Source organism: Pistacia vera, unplaced genomic scaffold (genome assembly GCF_008641045.1).
Source record: "Pistacia vera cultivar Batoury unplaced genomic scaffold, PisVer_v2 Contig100, whole genome shotgun sequence".
In the NCBI taxonomy this organism is placed as follows: Eukaryota; Viridiplantae; Streptophyta; class Magnoliopsida; order Sapindales; family Anacardiaceae; genus Pistacia; species Pistacia vera.
The window spans coordinates 112,171-129,924 of NW_022195028.1; the positions used below are offsets into that span (position 1 = coordinate 112,171).

At 32.3% G+C, this 17,754-nt stretch overlaps 2 protein-coding genes across 2 annotated transcripts; one reads left to right on the top strand and one right to left on the bottom strand.

Moving 5' to 3' along the window:
• Window positions 1-4,244: 4,244 nt before the first annotated feature.
• Window positions 4,245-5,576, bottom strand: LOC116125782 (ankyrin repeat-containing protein NPR4-like). Its single transcript, XM_031411515.1, has 2 exons — window positions 5,454-5,576; window positions 4,245-4,919 (listed from the first exon to the last, which is right to left on the bottom strand). The coding sequence occupies exons 1-2, from the start codon at window positions 5,574-5,576 to the stop codon at window positions 4,245-4,247; spliced, it is 798 nt and encodes a 265-aa protein (XP_031267375.1).
• Window positions 5,577-14,494: 8,918 nt separating this feature from the next.
• On the top strand, window positions 14,495-14,884 carry LOC116125867 (putative disease resistance protein RGA3). The gene has a single exon (XM_031411608.1). It carries the CDS (start codon window positions 14,495-14,497, stop codon window positions 14,882-14,884), a length of 390 nt encoding a protein of 129 aa, XP_031267468.1.
• Window positions 14,885-17,754: the final 2,870 nt, after the last annotated feature.

The following is a 17,754-nucleotide window of genomic DNA, read 5'->3' on the forward strand; positions in this document are numbered from 1 at the left end:
CAGTTGCTTGAACGGCACATGGTTGGCCAGCTAGGCATCGTTAAGGATGTTTCTAGATAGTTAGATTTGGACATTTCATAGCCAAGGCTAGATCTTTGGCCGTTTCACGGCCATAATGGCCATAGATTTGACATTTTCACTACCAGATCTGGCCATTTCATTGTTTGCCATTTTTGGCCATGGATCTCAAAAAATGTCCTTATCAACACACGATTAGCTAGATTCGGCTAGCCGTGCACTATTCTGATGACTGCTGGTGATGGTGATCGACAGTACTTAATAGTCTTCTTGGGTGGTTGTGGTCTTGGGTAATTTGGTTGAAGAACAAGGGTAATTTTATCTAAAAAAATCTTGAGTATAAGGCTAAAATTGTCCATTAATATACTATAAATTGTTTAGATAACAGGGGTACTACTGTCCTAAAATAAAATTAATAAGGGGTAAAATTGTAACAAAATTAAGATTTCCAAGTAATCTTAAAATACCTAAGAAAATAGAGGTAATCAGATTATCTCTCATATGACCAACAATGATTACTATTGGTTTTGAAAGATAACCGGAATCTTTTATTACCTAACAACCAAACGTGGTAATCTAGTAATATAAAATGACATCACCTCAGTATTCTAAATAAACCTCCAACCAAACACTAGCTAAGAGTTAAATGGAATGGTGAGTAGGTGAATGACATTACATTACCAAATAAAATAATTAGTAATGCAGATTTTGGGATGTGTACTATATAGTAGTACTCTTGTAAAACATTGGCGCGCCAGCATGCAATAATATATACAAATTAATTCAGAAAAAAGCATAAGAAATTTAGAAATAAAATTTATCAAGCACATATAAATTTTTGTCACAACTTATTATTCCATAGTACAATTATAATTGATTACATTTATCAGGTCAGTACCCTAATAAAAATGACAATATAACCTCTCCCCTTGTGGCCGGATGGCAAGCCCTTTAAACACTGGGGTTGGCTATATCTAGGGGGTTTCGTGTGCAAGTCATGGGAGAGACACCTACCACATTTGTGCAATTATCTTAGTTTATCGGACTTATAAGGTGTTCTGTAGCCCTAAGGATTAGGAAAACTAGGTTGGTAATTGTGCCTAGATACCTCAGTTATTAAAATTAAAAAAAAAAAAAAAGACAATATAACTATGTTTGTAGAGTCTATAGCGAAGGCAGCTAGAACATGGACCATCAATCAATATTTTGTTTGCTAATTTCAAGAGGATCAATACAGAAATAGCTACAATAATAGTAATAGCAACAAGTAACAAAACAAGAGACTAATTTCAATATTATTTTCTTGCTTTTCTCATATTGTAGAATATTCATATTTGTCAAACTTGACCCGTGTGTGCACAACAGTTTTATGTGCACACTAGTTGCTAATCTTATGACTTGGCTTATTTCTTATGTTTTGTGTGTGCACAACAGTTTTATGTGCACATTGGTTGTTAGATTTATGTCTTGGCGTGTTTCATATCGAGTGTGTATGCATAACAGTTTGTGCTTGCACGAGTTGCATATCTGATAAAGTGGCAAATATATTTGTTTATCTTTGTTGCTACCTTTTTAGGACCTTGTACATGTGTCATATTATCCTTAAGTGGTCTGTTGTGTGGTCCAAATCAAAAGAATGAATACTTTCCTTATTTAGACAAACATGGGTCAGCCCCTTGTTGGTTGACGTGGCACAAATGTGTTGAGCAAGAAACCCTACACTATATAATATCTCTTCTTATGTGTTTGAATCTAACCTTTTGCTCTTTTATTCTTCTTTGTACTCTGAAATTTCTTAGAGTACATTTCTCTTAAAAGGTTCATAAGTTCATTTCATTTTTGTGTCAAAACCTCACCATGTCTGCCTTTCGTGGTGTAACATTGCATTTTACTATAATAAAAATGTATCTGCTTATCATCTCTTTTTATTTTGTTTAATTTATTTTTAAATTTAAGTCATTCAATCATGTTATAATATATCAATACTTTATATTGAAAGTTTAAGTATAACCAAGTTAATTAAACTCTTGCGGAAATTGTTGATTGTGTTCATCGGTGCTTGTGAGTATAGTTAGTCAACATATTCATCATATCAACCTGGGTATGGTTATTCAACATATTCATCATATCAACCATGAGTAAAAATAAAGCACACAAGCATATATATATGGTTTGGCTAATAGCCTACATTCATGGGACCAACTCTAGACGAAACAAATCCATTATAGCAAACATTCAAGGTTCATTACAAAATTGAAGTTAAATAAATAAATGTAAAACATTCCCTGTTTTCATAACACTCTAACTTCACCCTTTGGAAGATCCACCGTCTTGGCACAACTTGCTTGAATGCAAGAAAGCTCTTGGATAGCTCAAGCTCCACTCAAGCTTCAATTCCGAAGACAAAGTTTAGCTCCACAACTTGAAATCCCTTCAAGCTTTCATAAATGGAACCATGTTCCAACACACTCAAACAACCAAGATTAGATAAATATTTTGAGGAATACAAACAACAACGGAACCTAACCTAAGATGAATAAAACTTCTAAGGATTTTCAGAGAACAACAAGAGGAATATTCATGTTCAATCGTAAATGCAAGGACGTAAAAGTGTATAAAGAATCATTGTGCAAGAAACCCTTAGACAACCAGCCGACAAAGCCTTACATATGTTTAGCCATTTAAAGAAAGTTTCAACAACTTGTTAGGACCACTTCTAAGAAGCAAAAAAAATTTCCAAGACCACATTTGAAATATTTGACACCTGTATTTAGACCACTCACACATATTTCAACCCTGGATAAAATCCTAACAGCCAATGACAACTCAACATCTGTAATTGGACGACTGTTTATATATCTAACTCTAATGTACCACATATCTTTCAATAAAATCAAACTAAGGAAATGTGAATATACATGATTGAGTGTAACCAAATAAATGTGTAAACATAAAAAATGAATGTGTACACATAACTTCATAAGTTGACAAAACTAATTACATATATAAATAAATTTATATAAAAAGTTTATTATATAATGTTATTCTAATAATAATATATTAAAGCAAAATTATGTCCATTTTAGCATGTAGAGAACTGTGAAATTTATAAAACACCTACTAGTTTTTGTCACAACTCATTATTCCATATTACAATTATAATACTTATCAAAACTGCTCCACAAACATTTTATGCGGTTCAATACCGGATTAAAAAAGGATGAGGATTCTTTCCTAACTTGAGCTTTACCTAAACTATTTTCCACTCTTTGACATGTAGCACTAATAAAATAAATGCTCAAAATTCTCTAATTAATTTTTATTTAACATTTTCTTCTTTTCCTTCCGACCCATGTTACCAAAAATATTAAAACACTTAAAAACTCAAATTAAATATTAGCCAAGTTGGAAATCTCAGCCCACAGTAAAAGCAAAATCCATGGACAGCAAATGAAAAAGCCATGGATGAATTTTCTAAAGCCTGTAACACAGATTTTCGACAATGAATCACAAACTAAACATTGTGATACATAAAATTTTAAAAATCCTCGTCCATTGTTCATCATCTAAGTTCAACTCATCCTCATCTTCCTCCCCCTATCTATTATTGGGGAAAAAAAAAAAACAGCTTAAAACAATATTTATCGGTCTATCTTCCCTCTCCTCTTTGATTTTCAAAACAAAAACAAACAATTATAACATTAATACAAAGTTTCTTTATTGTTTATTGATCTTAAATCATAACACCAATGAATTTCTTTATTGTTTTGTCGTTGCCTGAATAACTGAGGTGAAAGCAATAGAAAAGACTTCATGTTAGATAATGGATTTGAAGAGAGGAAACTTTTTTTTGTTACTGTTTTGGTATTGTGGGAATGTAGAAAATTGCATTTTGATTGTGGATGAAAGAGAAAAAAACCATTAACAGTAAATCTTAGCCATAGAATTTATTAGCGCCACATGTCAAAAGAATGTAAAAAGTTCGAGTAAAACTTAGGTCAGAAATTATCCTAATCCATTAAAAAATTGCAACGTAGCAATGTTTGTAGAGTTTTTCCTATCATCAATTGACAATACAATACAATACAAATTATTAGTGATGCGAATCCACTTTGAAGGCGAAGGCAGCTAGAACAGGACCATCAAACAATATTTTGTCTGCCAGATTGGGGAGCAGTGTCAGTACGGTAACGGCAACACCAACAGCAATAGCAACGGGCAGCAAATCAAGAGACTAATTTCAATATTATTTTCTTACTTTTCTCGTAACACGCTCTTAGCTTTTCGGAAATGCCTAGAAGACATCTTCTTATCAAGCGGGAAATTTCGGGGCCGTATGTGGAAAAAAGCAAGTCACGTAGGAGGGGATACTGCCAAGACAAAAACAAGAACAGAGGCACTAAAGCTGATGCACACACTAAATAAAGGAACCCACGATTTCTGTCACCAAACACCAGATAAACAGTGGAACAAAGGGCTACCATGAGCGCTGTTTGAGAGAGGAACAACATAACAAGACCCCACATAAACTTTGTTGGAACAGAGTAAAGAAAATCATGTTCGGAATACCGCGCAGTGAGGACGGACAAAAATATTATGATGGCAGCAACTGATGAGAACAGAGAAAATGAATCTGAAACGGCAAATATCTTGAAGGTTTTCCGTTTGCGAAAATTTGGTTCACCCTCATAACTGTAGTCACCTGGTACTGTGATGGCTGCTGCAAATACTATCGTGGCAAAGAGTGCTGCAGCAAGTGAGAATGAGGTTGCAGAACCTTTCATCCATTTCTCACCTTCTTTGACAAGTCTTTTATGTTCTTCCAAAAATGCCATTCGTGGAGTTTCTCCTTTAGAATTTTTTTCCTCTTTGTAATTAGGCGGCACAAGTTTCTCCACTTCCTATAGAAAAGATAAAATCCATAATTAACTGTCTTATATCATCTTAATATATTTGACGTAGTATTGGGTGCATGCAATGAGTCAGCTTAAATTTCTTTAACAAACTAACGAAAGTAAATTTAAGTAAAATCATTTAATACCTGAACTTAAACTGATATTTATAACTTTATAAATAAAAAAAGTATGTAGTGATTCAACATCAATATATAGTCTAATAGTTACATTCACAAATACATGAAAAAAGAACATTAAGAATAGATCCATATATACCAAACGTTCCTGTAAAATTTGGATTTTATTTATCTAGTTGAAATATGAGGAATCAAACTTAACTTTTAACTGTGATGTTCATGTAAAATTTGGATTTTATTTATTTAGTTGAAATATGAGGAATCAAACTTAACATTTAACTATGATATATACCATAATAAATTACTACTTGAACTAGAAGGTAAAGTTGACTAGAAGGTAAAATCTTGACTAGAAGGTAAACCCCTAATACCAGCCTTGTATCACTATATATAAAAGTCTTACCTTGTACCATTGTAACTCATGTTGCATCTGTATAGCAGCACCAGGAATGCGGTTTAGTTGACTTTTGGGTGCCAAATTTCCTGCCAAGTGCAAGATATTGTTCTTGTCAACGTCTTGAGACATCAATAATAATTCTTTACAACTACTCATATGATATATGAGTTGGAATACGTTTTCTCGACGCTGCAAAACTGCCAAATGGAACATATTATGATTCTTTTCATTTGTAAACCAGATTGCATCAGGAAATGAATCTATAATCACTTCCACAACTTCGGAAATCCCCAATTCTGCTGCTAAAAGGAAGGCTTGTTTTAGGATTGAGGAAGATCTTCCGTAGTTGTCTTGATTCTCTATAATTTCCTTGCACAATTGTTTGACAAGTAGAAGTGCTTGGTGATGCGTCGACTTTGTCTTTCCTTTTTCCTTCTTATAACATACAACTGCAAATTAAATAGACTCAACAATGAAATAACTATGTTGCCGGGTAGAATATTGCAAGTCAGAAGAAAACAATTTATTAAAGTCTCACAAAATATGAGTCCATTTAAACCTTACTGCTTACTCCTAGTACGAGGTTATATAAATCACTTTATTTTCTGAAATACCCAATGTTTTCAGAAAATTTTAGGGGAGGAAAAAAAACTCCCCTAAAATTTTTAAAAGTCACTAAAATGTATTTAAGAAAAAGAGAATATATTCTTATAAAGAGGTGAGTAATATTTTCTCAAAATAATAAATGTTGAAAATTTAAATCATCCTTTACGGGGTTCAATTTTTGTTTAGCTAACACAGCAAAATGTTTTTGAAAGTTGCTTGAAGGAGTTTTTCAAATTCAAATAATTTAATAAACAGATTCTCTTAGGATGCCAATTTCTAAAACATAAATTGTGAAATAAATTTATATTAATAATAATTTAAACTTAAAAAAGAAAATTGGTTGTGTCATTGGACAATAAGCATTAGCCGATCTATTAAATTAAAAAATTTCAAATACGCTATTCTAATATCAGTTGAATAACAGGGATATTCATGAGTTATTGGATGATAGAAGATTACTAATTATTAAATATATACTCACACTTGAATAATTGGTAAAACTTTGGCTTTTCCCGTTTTTCTACCGGAATTGCAGACAGCTTTCCTGCTATTGCACTCCATAATAACAGAGATAGTCATGAGAGATCTGATAATAGCAGTGGTGGACCTTGGAAATTTTAAATTATTTTCCATTAAAAATTTATGAAAGATTATAAATAATTACATAATATATATGAATTTGACCAAGTCAAAACCTTATCAAGTAAGTCTAATATTATCATTGATTTTTGTAAAACTTTTAATATTAGAATTATAATAATCAAGTGAGAGTAAATTAAAATATTATGAACAAAGATAAATTAAAAGCTAATATTACAAATAAAAACAATCCATATCACAAATTAATTGATTTTTATATAAATAAATATGAAAACATTGAAAACTAAATAAGTGTTGCATTCAAGTAACGAAAAGTTGGTTTTTTTTTTTTTTTTCCAAAAAAAAGTTTTAGACACTTAACTAAAAAATAATTGTAATTAACACGATATTTAATGTTTCAAAATGTATAAAATCTTTCTTCAATTCATACACAAAAGGAATTTTCACCAATTTTTTGTTTAGAAGTACAAAAAAATTAACTTTCTTCATTATAATTTGTAAAATAGTTTTAGAAATGAATTTGTAAATCGTGCTAGATGAACTTTAAAATACTTCTCAATGTTTTATAAAAGAAATTGTATTCACCTCCTAAAGTTGCCATCCTAGTTTTGTATTCAGTAATTATGAAATATATACTCACGTTTATAATCTTTGAAGAATTGCAAAAACTTTCGCTTTGTATTTTGTCCACTCCGAAATGCAGACGGCTTTCCTGCTATTGTACTCAAAAGAGACTCAACAGTTGGTAACTGCTTTGTAGCTAAATTTCCATGTTTTTTAAGCAATTTTAGTGCCAAACCTGAGACATAATGATGGGCAAGAAAAAATGGCTTAAAATATGCATCAATATAGTAATATGAAACTTGCAGTACTAACTAAGTTTCTAATTGGCAATGCATTGAACGCATGAAAAATATATATCTTACCATAAAATCCAGCAATTATAAGCGAATTTAGGAAAGAAACAACAGATTCATCACTAAAACGTGTTGAATCTACATAAAAGTTCAAGTAACTGTCGCTGAATTGCAATAAATATTTAATCATCTTCTTTTGGCCATGTCGAGCTGCCTCAGTCCCTCATTTATTCTGGCCACGGAATTTCTGTCAGTAAAACTTAGGAATTTCTTTTATTCTTTTTTAAGTTCGTACTACTTACTCCTTTCCTTATCTGGTAATATGGTAGGCTGTGATGAAGAAGAGACGATTAGTTGTAATGAAGAAGAGACGATAAGTTGTAATGAAGAAGAGATATTGTAGTTTGGCAGCGCGTACCTGTGTATTGCCTTGGAACTCTTCTTTCAAAGTGTTCCATGCTTCTTTCGCCGTCTTAACTTTATAAATTTTTGAACAAATGTTATCATCCACCGCTTGTTGAAGGATGTAAAATGCTGCTGCATTTTTCTGCCAACTTGCTTTCAACTGCTTTCGTAACCAATCTGGAGTGAAGCTGGTGATCTCTGGGATAGAGAGTTCTTCATTAACAATGTCCCATAAGTCTTGGGAGAAAAAATATGTCTCCATCTTAGTACTCCATATATCATATTTTTCCCCAGTAAAGATGGGGATAGGAAGAATAGGTGGATTTGAATTCACTTTGGCCATCATAAGGGATTGAATGTTTAGCCTTGAACCCAACACCTCGCCAATGTATATATATATTGATGGACAGGGCTCTTCTACCAAATGGGATTACCGGATTAGCATTTGGTAGCTGATTGGTTGGTAATTACTCGAAAGAATGTGTGAAGGGGTTGTGCATTTGTGATGGCTATATCCTTTTAAAATCATTGCAAATCATAAAAGTTGAAGTCTTAATGCAAAGTTGGAGTTACCGAAAAAAAAAAAAAGTTTCATTTTGTATAGATATAATTATTATTGTCATGAATTTCTTCATTTTGTAGATATAATTTGCATAAATACTTGGATGATTCTCATTTGTTAATACAAGAAAACATAAGTAAAGGGTCAACTAGTGTCATGTGTGAACATTTTATAGATACAATTTGCATAAATACTTCGACACCCTTTAATGGAGATAACCATTCACATAAGTAAAGATTTTGTAATCTACACTATCCTTTAATTTACAAGGAAGAACAAAATCTTTTTCTATCAAGTCTTGGTCAACACGCGCCATATTTCAATATTTGATTTATTTGTATTGTGCCTCTATTTTCTAATCTAGTAGATCTTTTAAAATTTAATATTAATCCTATATTTTATTAAATTTAATAAAGAAACACGATTAGTTAGGATTTTAATGTCTATTAATTTAGTTACATTTTGGGGGCCAAGGGATAAATCCAAAAACTGAGAGGGTTGAAAATGAATTTAGAGGGACTAAATATAATGTTTCTATATAATTTTTTAAAAGTTCGTCTATATAATTTTTAAAAAGTTCGTGGAGCCATTTTTTTTAACTTAATTTAGAACACTAACCATCATTCGGAACCCTTGAATTAGGTCTTTTATATACAAACATTGCGAACACGCCATATGAGATGCAAAATTTGGAAATAAATATTTAGGATGATTAGCATTACTCTTATCATAAATTCTTCCATTTTATAATTCTTTAGATTACATAGATTATATTTATTTGCACAAGTACTTTGATGATTCTCATTTGTTAATACATAGAGTTGAATATGGATATCTTAAGTCAATACCTAAATACGATCTTCAATAGCATGACAGAAGATATTCATATGAGAAAACATAAGTAAAGGATCTCTACTTAAAAGCCTCTAAAGATACAATTACGTGAACAACTTTTTTCTTTCTAATTTGTCTTAATGTTTAATCCATTAAGAACTCTCTAGATAATTGCAAATTTACATAAGGGCAATCCAAATATGAAAATATATAGAAAAAATTTGTTAAATTTAATCGACATGAATGTAAATTATTAACAAACTTTTCATCTTTTTTTATAAAATAGAGAAAAAAAAAAAATCTAAAATACTACAAGTACTATATCACATATATCACCATTAAGTGAATTTGTACCACCTCTGAGTTTTTTCTCTTTCATATATCTTTAGATTAAATATGATTGATAATTACTTGACATGTATGTCTTTACTTATTTTTTATCACATCAGTTATACCATCATGGCATCAGAGACTTTCTCTTATAATTTACACAAATGATTCAGGCTTTACCAAAATGGGGCCAATATGTAATGTTTAATGGATGACAAGGCCAGAGATTTAAAAGTCACATTTTTGGGGCCAAGGTTAATTTCAAAAACCAAGGGGGCTACAGTGAAAATTTAAATTAGAGGGACCAAATATTTTCTATATAAATTTTAAAAAAATCGTGGGCCTCGGATAGCCTCCGCCTTTGGGTTGGAACACTAAACAACTACCATTAACCTATATTTAATCTAATGGTTGAGTGTGTATATTTTCAAAAGCTATATATCACTGACGCCCAATAATTTCCTTTAAATCTTAAACAATTACACAATCTTTCAACTATACCTAACAAAATATAATAATAATAAAGCATTATACATAGAACAAGAAATCAAATGAAACTTTGATTTCAAGAATCGTAACTTTTAATTTTAAAGTTTTTCTTAACATATTAACCTAAAGAAAATATTCTCGAGAAATAACAAATATGAATTATATATATTAATTTATTTCACATACAACTTTTGGGGCAAAAAACACTCAGTAAGGAATACATACATGACATAATAAATCCAGATGAACATGAAATTTTTTTTTTTTTTTTTTTGAGTGATTACCAATTTTCAATCTTAATTGGTAATTCTCTCATCAAGAAGTCCTAATATAATTTTATCACGATCAGGCATTGTGTCATGTTCGACCCAAGCTCAAGTCCGTATAAAGCTCAATATCTAATTAAAAAGGATTAACCCAAACTGTACTCAGAAGTATCAAAGAATTTGCCAAAGAATATTTTCAAAAGTTTCCAAAATATTCCTTCACCAAAAAGGCAACAGAATAAGACTATGATCATATTGCTTACATACTTAATCTTAGCCATTCATTTTAGTGGATATGTACAGGTCTGTACCGTCGGATCTACTCATAAAATCCTATATAAAGCTAGTTAGTATTAAATTTAATTCATTCCAAACATCCTATTCAATTAAGAGCAATACAATAGTGTCTCTCCATTTCGTGTTCTTATTTTTCTTTGAGAGTTTGTGGGTTTATTTAGGTTGACTTAGTGTTCGATCTCTTGTTTGTGCACTAAGGCCTCACAATTCTTATAGGGTCGTGACAATTGCTACCGTTAGATTTGAGTTGTGAAATATCATTTCAGTTTACTAAGTTGAAACCAACAATATTTAGCATAGTCATGACAAAATTAATGTAAAGACATCTTGGCTAGATAACTTAATATCCCTAATTCTCTAATTAGGGTGTCTTAGTATATAATTTTATCAGGACCATGCATTTATATCATTGGATTTGAGTTGTAAAATTATTTTAATCCAATATAATGAACACTTGTTTTTTTTTTTTGGTTTGATTTTCTAATCTACCACATAAAAAAAGATATATATTATAAATTAATACCTTATGCTTTACTTGAACAAGGAAACACGAAAGTCTTTTTTTTTTATTTTGTAATGTAGTAAATTTATTAAAATTTAATATTAATGCCTTACTCTTATCTTATTAACTTTAATAAAGAAACACGGTTAGTTAGAATGTTTATGTCTAATAATTTAGTGATAATCTCCTTAATACATATGTAACAAAATAACAAATCGACAAGCGTGGCACCTTTTCCTATAATAATTTTTAATTGCTTCCGTAGTAATAAAATTTTTATTTCATTAGAGGGATATTATCATTGAGGTATACAACTTTACTGAATTATTATAAGAGAATACAAGTTTCAAAAATATCAATTAGAGGCCCCTTCTGGTCGTTGCCCATGTGGAGTGTGCTTTCTTGATGGGTGGATCCATGTGCATTTACATATAAATACTTTTGGGTTCTTATCACTATTTTAAAACCCGACTCAGCCTGACTGGTTCAATTGGTCGGACCGGGAACAGGGGAACTCGTTAGGCCGATTATGCCAAAAAACGGTTTTTAGCAATTAACTCGCGACCAAAGGAGCAATAGTGAACCGCCGGTCCAACTGAACTGGTGCCAAAACTAGGTTAATGAAAAATGAAATTGTGAAATCCCTACATTATTCTCATTTGGCATCTTGAAACTTCAAAGTAAATTTCTTCATAATCTTCACTGAAATCTTCTATTCCTGCCGTTTGCCATTTACTTTGTTGTTGTTTTCATAGTTGTCATTTTGGGAAGTTGAGAAAAGGTGAATGAGAGATGGGTTAGAAAGGGATTTGGGTTTGGGTTTATAGAGATGGGTCCCTTTTATATTCAGCAAAATCGCCTTCTTGCTTTGAAGCTGACTTGACAGAAATACTCTTCTTTTCTTTTGTCGTGAAGTCTGATTTTCTCTTCGATTAGTAACCGATTCTAGGAGTACAAAAGAAAGTGTTTTTCCTTGCTCAATTGAATTCTATTGCCACTTCATCGGAGAGTGTGATAACATAGTATGAAAGAGTAAGAGTGATGAAATGTAAGGCTAGGGTTTGAAAAACGAAGGGAAGGGAAACAATGGTTTATTGGTTAAGTGGCTTTGGTTTGAGAGTTGGATTGGGAAATTTGATTCATTAATCTAGGGTTGTCTGCCTAGATAGCAGGGTGTATTACTTACAAGGACTAATAAAATTTCTCAAGGGTATGTGTGTTGGATTTCAAACATGCTGGATATAACATTCAAACCATCAACCCAACCAATCCAATTAGTTGACTAGTTAACCCAGGAACCTACCCTTTGACTGGGTCAAGCCGCAGACCTAGTTTGAAAACATTGGTTCTTATAAACACCCCCCAGGAGATAAGCATGTATAATCGCCCCATGGTTTCTAAAAAGTATTTTATATCTTCATATAAGGGGACTTTATAATACTTTACTAGCAGGGTAAATGATAATTTTAAGGGGGTCAATGATAAACTGGGGAGGTGCATACTACTTTTGCAAAACCCTAGATGTGTTTAAAACTTTCTAATCTCTCAAGGGATAGATGATAAAACCTTAAATATCTTTTTCCTTTTATTAAGCTGATGATTTAAAATGTTTATATATAAATTCGTGACATTACACAAAAGAGTCTATAAATTTAATAAATTAATATAATAAATATTCCATATATAATTACGAATAAATGGCGTAACATTATATTATATAATAAATAAGAGTTTGTATAACCAAATGTATAATATTACTTTTAATTAATTTATAAAAGTAAGAGAGTTTTAACTGAATAAAAATAAAAATAAAAATGAGACCCCTATATTAAAAAAACATATACATTGTTTATGATGCATAATTATGTCTTGAGATAGAGCCTAGTTGTTATCTTTTGAATCCTTTCTATGAGAAGGAGGTAACTCACATTAGAAGAATCGGTTCTGATAATTTTCTTTTCTTCTCTAAAACCATTCATATTTGCTTATAGTTAAAACTCATGTAACATGTAATCCTTACTTTTAGCCGATAAAATATATATATATATATATATATATATATATGTTTATTTTTAATTATTTGTTTTTATTATAAATATTTTGTATTTTATATTCATTCGTGTATTCTATTAATTGTTAAGATTACACGTTACATTCGAATATATATATATATATTCGAATGTAACGTGTAATCTTAGCAATTAATAGAATACACGAATGAATATAAAATACAAAATATTTATAATAAAAACAAATAATTAAAAATAAACATAAATAATAGTACACTTCTTTACCTCTTGATTATATGGTTGGCAGAGCAAAAGTACCTAACCGCATTATAATAGAGCTTTGTTTTTCAAAAGCACACACTTTTAATTGGATACACTCATCACACAGATCCTTAATAAAAACATTCTACTACCAGTAATGTTACCGTCTGGGCAAAAGGATTAACCAAAATATAAGCTACTTACCTAACGAGGTAGTTAAATCCTTACAGGATGTAAATCTAAATTACGTAACATTGCTGGGCTTTGTTTTAGAAGTCCATGTTTCATCCTTTGAGCTCACAACCCAAGTTGTCTTGTATCAACCTACTCATAATCAAAAGATCGAAGCATCGTTTTTCACTTCTCAGCCAATTTGTTATCCCAATTTTTCTTTCCTCTCAAAGAACATGACAGAATCATTTCCGTCAACGATTGCAGCTAATATTTTGACGGAGATAGACTTCCTTACTTCCTCAGACAGTGGCTTGCCATCAAGGATTCGAAAAGAAATAATGAAGCCCAAAGAAATCTTGTTCAAGGGGAAAGCTGTACTCATGAAGGCAGAGGCACAACAGTTACATAACTGCGAGCTGCAGGACGGGCTCGAAAAGCTTTCAGAACTGTTGTATGACGCTGAGGATCTGTTGGATGAATTGAAGTGTGAAGTACTGGCCAAACAGGTAGGCAAACTCAATATCGTCAAATATTATCTTAAAATCAAGGTGACTAGAAAAAGATTAGATGAAAAGATAGGTAATATTCGGTCTATATCTATAGCTGTTAAGGATCCAGACACCAAGCTTGTTTCTTCAGGAGAGAATGTAATGAACCATCCCTTTGTCGGTACTTCTCAAGTTTTTGGACGAGACACTGATGAGGAAAACATTATAAAATTGTTGATGAAACCAAACAAAGAAGCTGAAAGGGTGTCCGTAATTCCTATAGTTGGATTAGGAGGTATTGGAAAAACAAACTCTTGCCAAACTAGTGTCTGATGACAAAAGGATAGATGAGCACTTCAAGTTAAAAATGTGGGCAAGTGTACCTGAGGACTTTGATATGATTAAGATAATGAAAGAAGCCTATACTTCTGCAACTGGTAAAGATCAGTCTGAATTAGGAGTCGTTGAGTTAGAAGACTGCTTGTTAAACGAATTGGCTGATAAGAAATTTTTGCTCATCTTGGATGATGTGTGGAATGAAAATTATGATCGATGGAACAAGTTAAAACAATTATTCACGCAAGAAGCAAACGGAAGTAAAATTGTGGTTACAACGCGTAGTAGCCAAGTTACGTCAATAACGGGCACTGTTGATAGTTATCTTTTAGAAGGCCTTTCTCCGGAGGATTGTCTGTCGTTGTTTGTGAAATTCGCGTTTAGGGATGAAACTGTTAGATTTCTAGTAGTTAGGGTTTAGTTAATCCTAATTTAGCAGTAAATCGTTTATCAACTCAGCAATCAGAGATATAACAAATGAAGGTAAGGAATCAATCAAGCATAATCAAGACACATAAATTATAGTGGTTCAGCTTTACAGCCTATATCCACTCTCCAAGGCTCACAATAGGGCATTCAACACAGTACAGAGTAAAGATCAGACCAGAACATAAAAGATTACAATAAGGAAAGAACATACCCAAATTCGAAAACCCTCGGTTTTCTTCAATCTGAAATATGCCTCTTCCTTCAGCATCAGCATGTGTTAAATACACATGCTCCCTTCCTAGATCGTCATCCACCTGTCTTTGATTACTCCATAACTGTAAGATGAAATCGATTCTGGAACTTTCTCTTAGGTTAAGAGTTGTCAAACCAAAATAGAAATGAGAGAGATGAAGATTGTGTAAAAGTGTGATAGTCTAACAAATAACTCATTAGGTTTGGCCAAAACGATGTTGCTCCATGTGTTTGACTTTTAACAAAGAAAGCTGACTTCCATTGTGGCAAATGAGAAGCCACATCATCACAATTCTCCACCTTGGCTTCTTGATTTGTCACGCCATCTGGCCTTGGAATTCATAAGTTCACTCTAGAACTTGAAGAAGGCTCATATAGAGCCTGTGTTTTCAAATGGAACAAGTTTTGTGAACATATCAGCAGGATTACGAGAACCATCAATTTTTTTAATCTCGATTTCTCCTCTTTCGATCATTTCTCTAATGAAATGAAGACGAACATCTATGTGTTTAGTTCTTTCATGGTATACTTGGTTTTTGCAGGGGTGAATTGCACTCTGGCTATCACTGTTAATCTTCATTGTCTGTTGCTCAATACCCAACTCATTTATCAATCCTTTCAACCAGGTAGCTTCCTTTGCTACCTCGGTTAATGCTACATATTGTGACTCTGTTGAAGATAAAGTAACCATATGTTGCAGCTTGGATTTCCAACTGATAATATTTCCCCACAAAGTGAAAACAAATGCAGATGTAGACTTCCTTGTGTCTATGTCTCCTGCATAATTTGCATCACAAAAACCCTCAACACAATCATCATAACTTTGTTTTTTTTTTTTTTTTTCTAAAAACAATGCCTGCTGATTTGGTTCCCTGTAAATATCTCATAATCCATTTAAGAGCCATCCAGTGAGTCTTTCCTGGATTGCTCATAAATCTGCTTACCAAACTTATAGTGAAGCCTAAGTCTGGTTTTAAACACATCATTAGGTACATTAAGCTTCCTAATGCACTTGCATAAGGAATTTCTACCATCTCCAGCTTCTCTTGTTCCATCTATGGACTCTGCTCATGTGAAGGTTTCAAGTGAGCACCAAGAAGATTTTGAACAGATTTAACATCTTGCATATTGAATTTCTTCAGGATTTTCTCAGTATAGTCCTGCTGTACTAACTTTAGACTTCTAGAAGTTCTATTTCTGATAATAGAAACACCAAGAATTTTCTGAGCCTGACCCAGCTCTTTCATTTCAAACTTGGTGTTCAGTAAACTCTTCAGTCGACACAGCACAGATTTATCATGGCATGCCACAAGCATATCATCCATATACAACAGTAAAAAATTTGAGTTAGTTTAGAGATTCTTTTAAAATAAAAACAGCTGTCAAAATTACATCTATTAAACCCAATTTCTATCATAAAAGAATCAAATTTCTTATACCACTGTCGTGGTGACTATTTCAAACCATATAATGATTTTTTTAATAAACAAACTTTACCTGTAGCACTGTTGTATCCTTCAGGTAGCTCCATTAAGATGCTTTCTTCCAAATCCCCATACAAGAAAGCTGTCTTCACATCGAGTTGTTCTAATTCTAGGTTGAATTGAACTACAAGAGAGATTAGTACCCTGCTAGATGTATGTTTGACCACTGGAGAAAAGATTTCATTATAGTCAACCCCCTCTACTTTTGTAAACCCCTTTGCAACTAACCTAGCCGTGTACCTAGGTGCATCCTGAGCTGTTAAACTTGGTTTTCTTTTAAAAATCCATTTGCATTTTACCACTCTACAATCTTCTGGTTTATCAACCAAGGTCCATGTATTATTCTTCACTAGAGAATCAAATTCTTCTTCAATGGCTTTCTTCCATTCCAACTTTTCAGATCCTGAGACTGCTTCTTGGAATATCTTAGGTTCATCATTCATTTCTCCCTCTAGAAGTGCATATGCAACCAGGTCTACATATCCTAGTCTGTTGGGAGGTCTGATCGTTCTCCTAATTCTATCTCTTGATAATTGATAATATGTCAAGTTTGATGTATCTACACCTGAGTATTTTGACCTACTTCATGATCAGCAATTGGTTCATCCTCATGAGTATTTAATTCCTCAACTCCACCTTGATTCAAACTTGAACTGAAACTGGAGTCCTTCACTTCTAGTTCTAAGTGTTATACTCCTAAATGGAAATTCTCAGATTCTTCAGGTTTACCTCCTAAACCACTTCTAGTTCTAAGTGTTTTACTCCTGGATGGAAATTCTCAGATTCATCAGGTTTACCTCCTGAACCAGGTAGGATATTTTCTATGAAAATGACATCTCTACTCACAATACATTTCTTAGATTCTAAATTCCAGAACTTATAGCCTTTAACCCCATCTAGATATCTTAAGAAAATGTATTTAATGGCTCTAGCTTTTAATTTTTCATCTTTTATATGAACATAAGCTAGGCACCCAAACACTCTAAGATTTTCCAGGTTTACGGGGTGACTAGTCCATCTTTCAAGTGGAACCCTAAAACCTATAGCTGAAGAAGGTGTTATATTAATCAAGTAGACCACAGTGTGGGTTGCTTCTGCCCAGAACTTAACTGAAAGTTTAGAACAT

Coding starts and splice junctions, on each gene's coding strand:
- LOC116125782 (XM_031411515.1), bottom strand. CDS start 5,576: ATGTCTCAAGACGTTGACAAGAACAATATCTTGCACTTGGCAGGAAAT. Junction 4,920..5,453: donor ATGAGTTACAATGGTACAAG/GTAAGACTTTTA, acceptor TCTTTTCTATAG/GAAGTGGAGAAACTTGTGCC.
- LOC116125867 (XM_031411608.1), top strand. CDS start 14,495: ATGTGGGCAAGTGTACCTGAGGACTTTGATATGATTAAGATAATGAAA.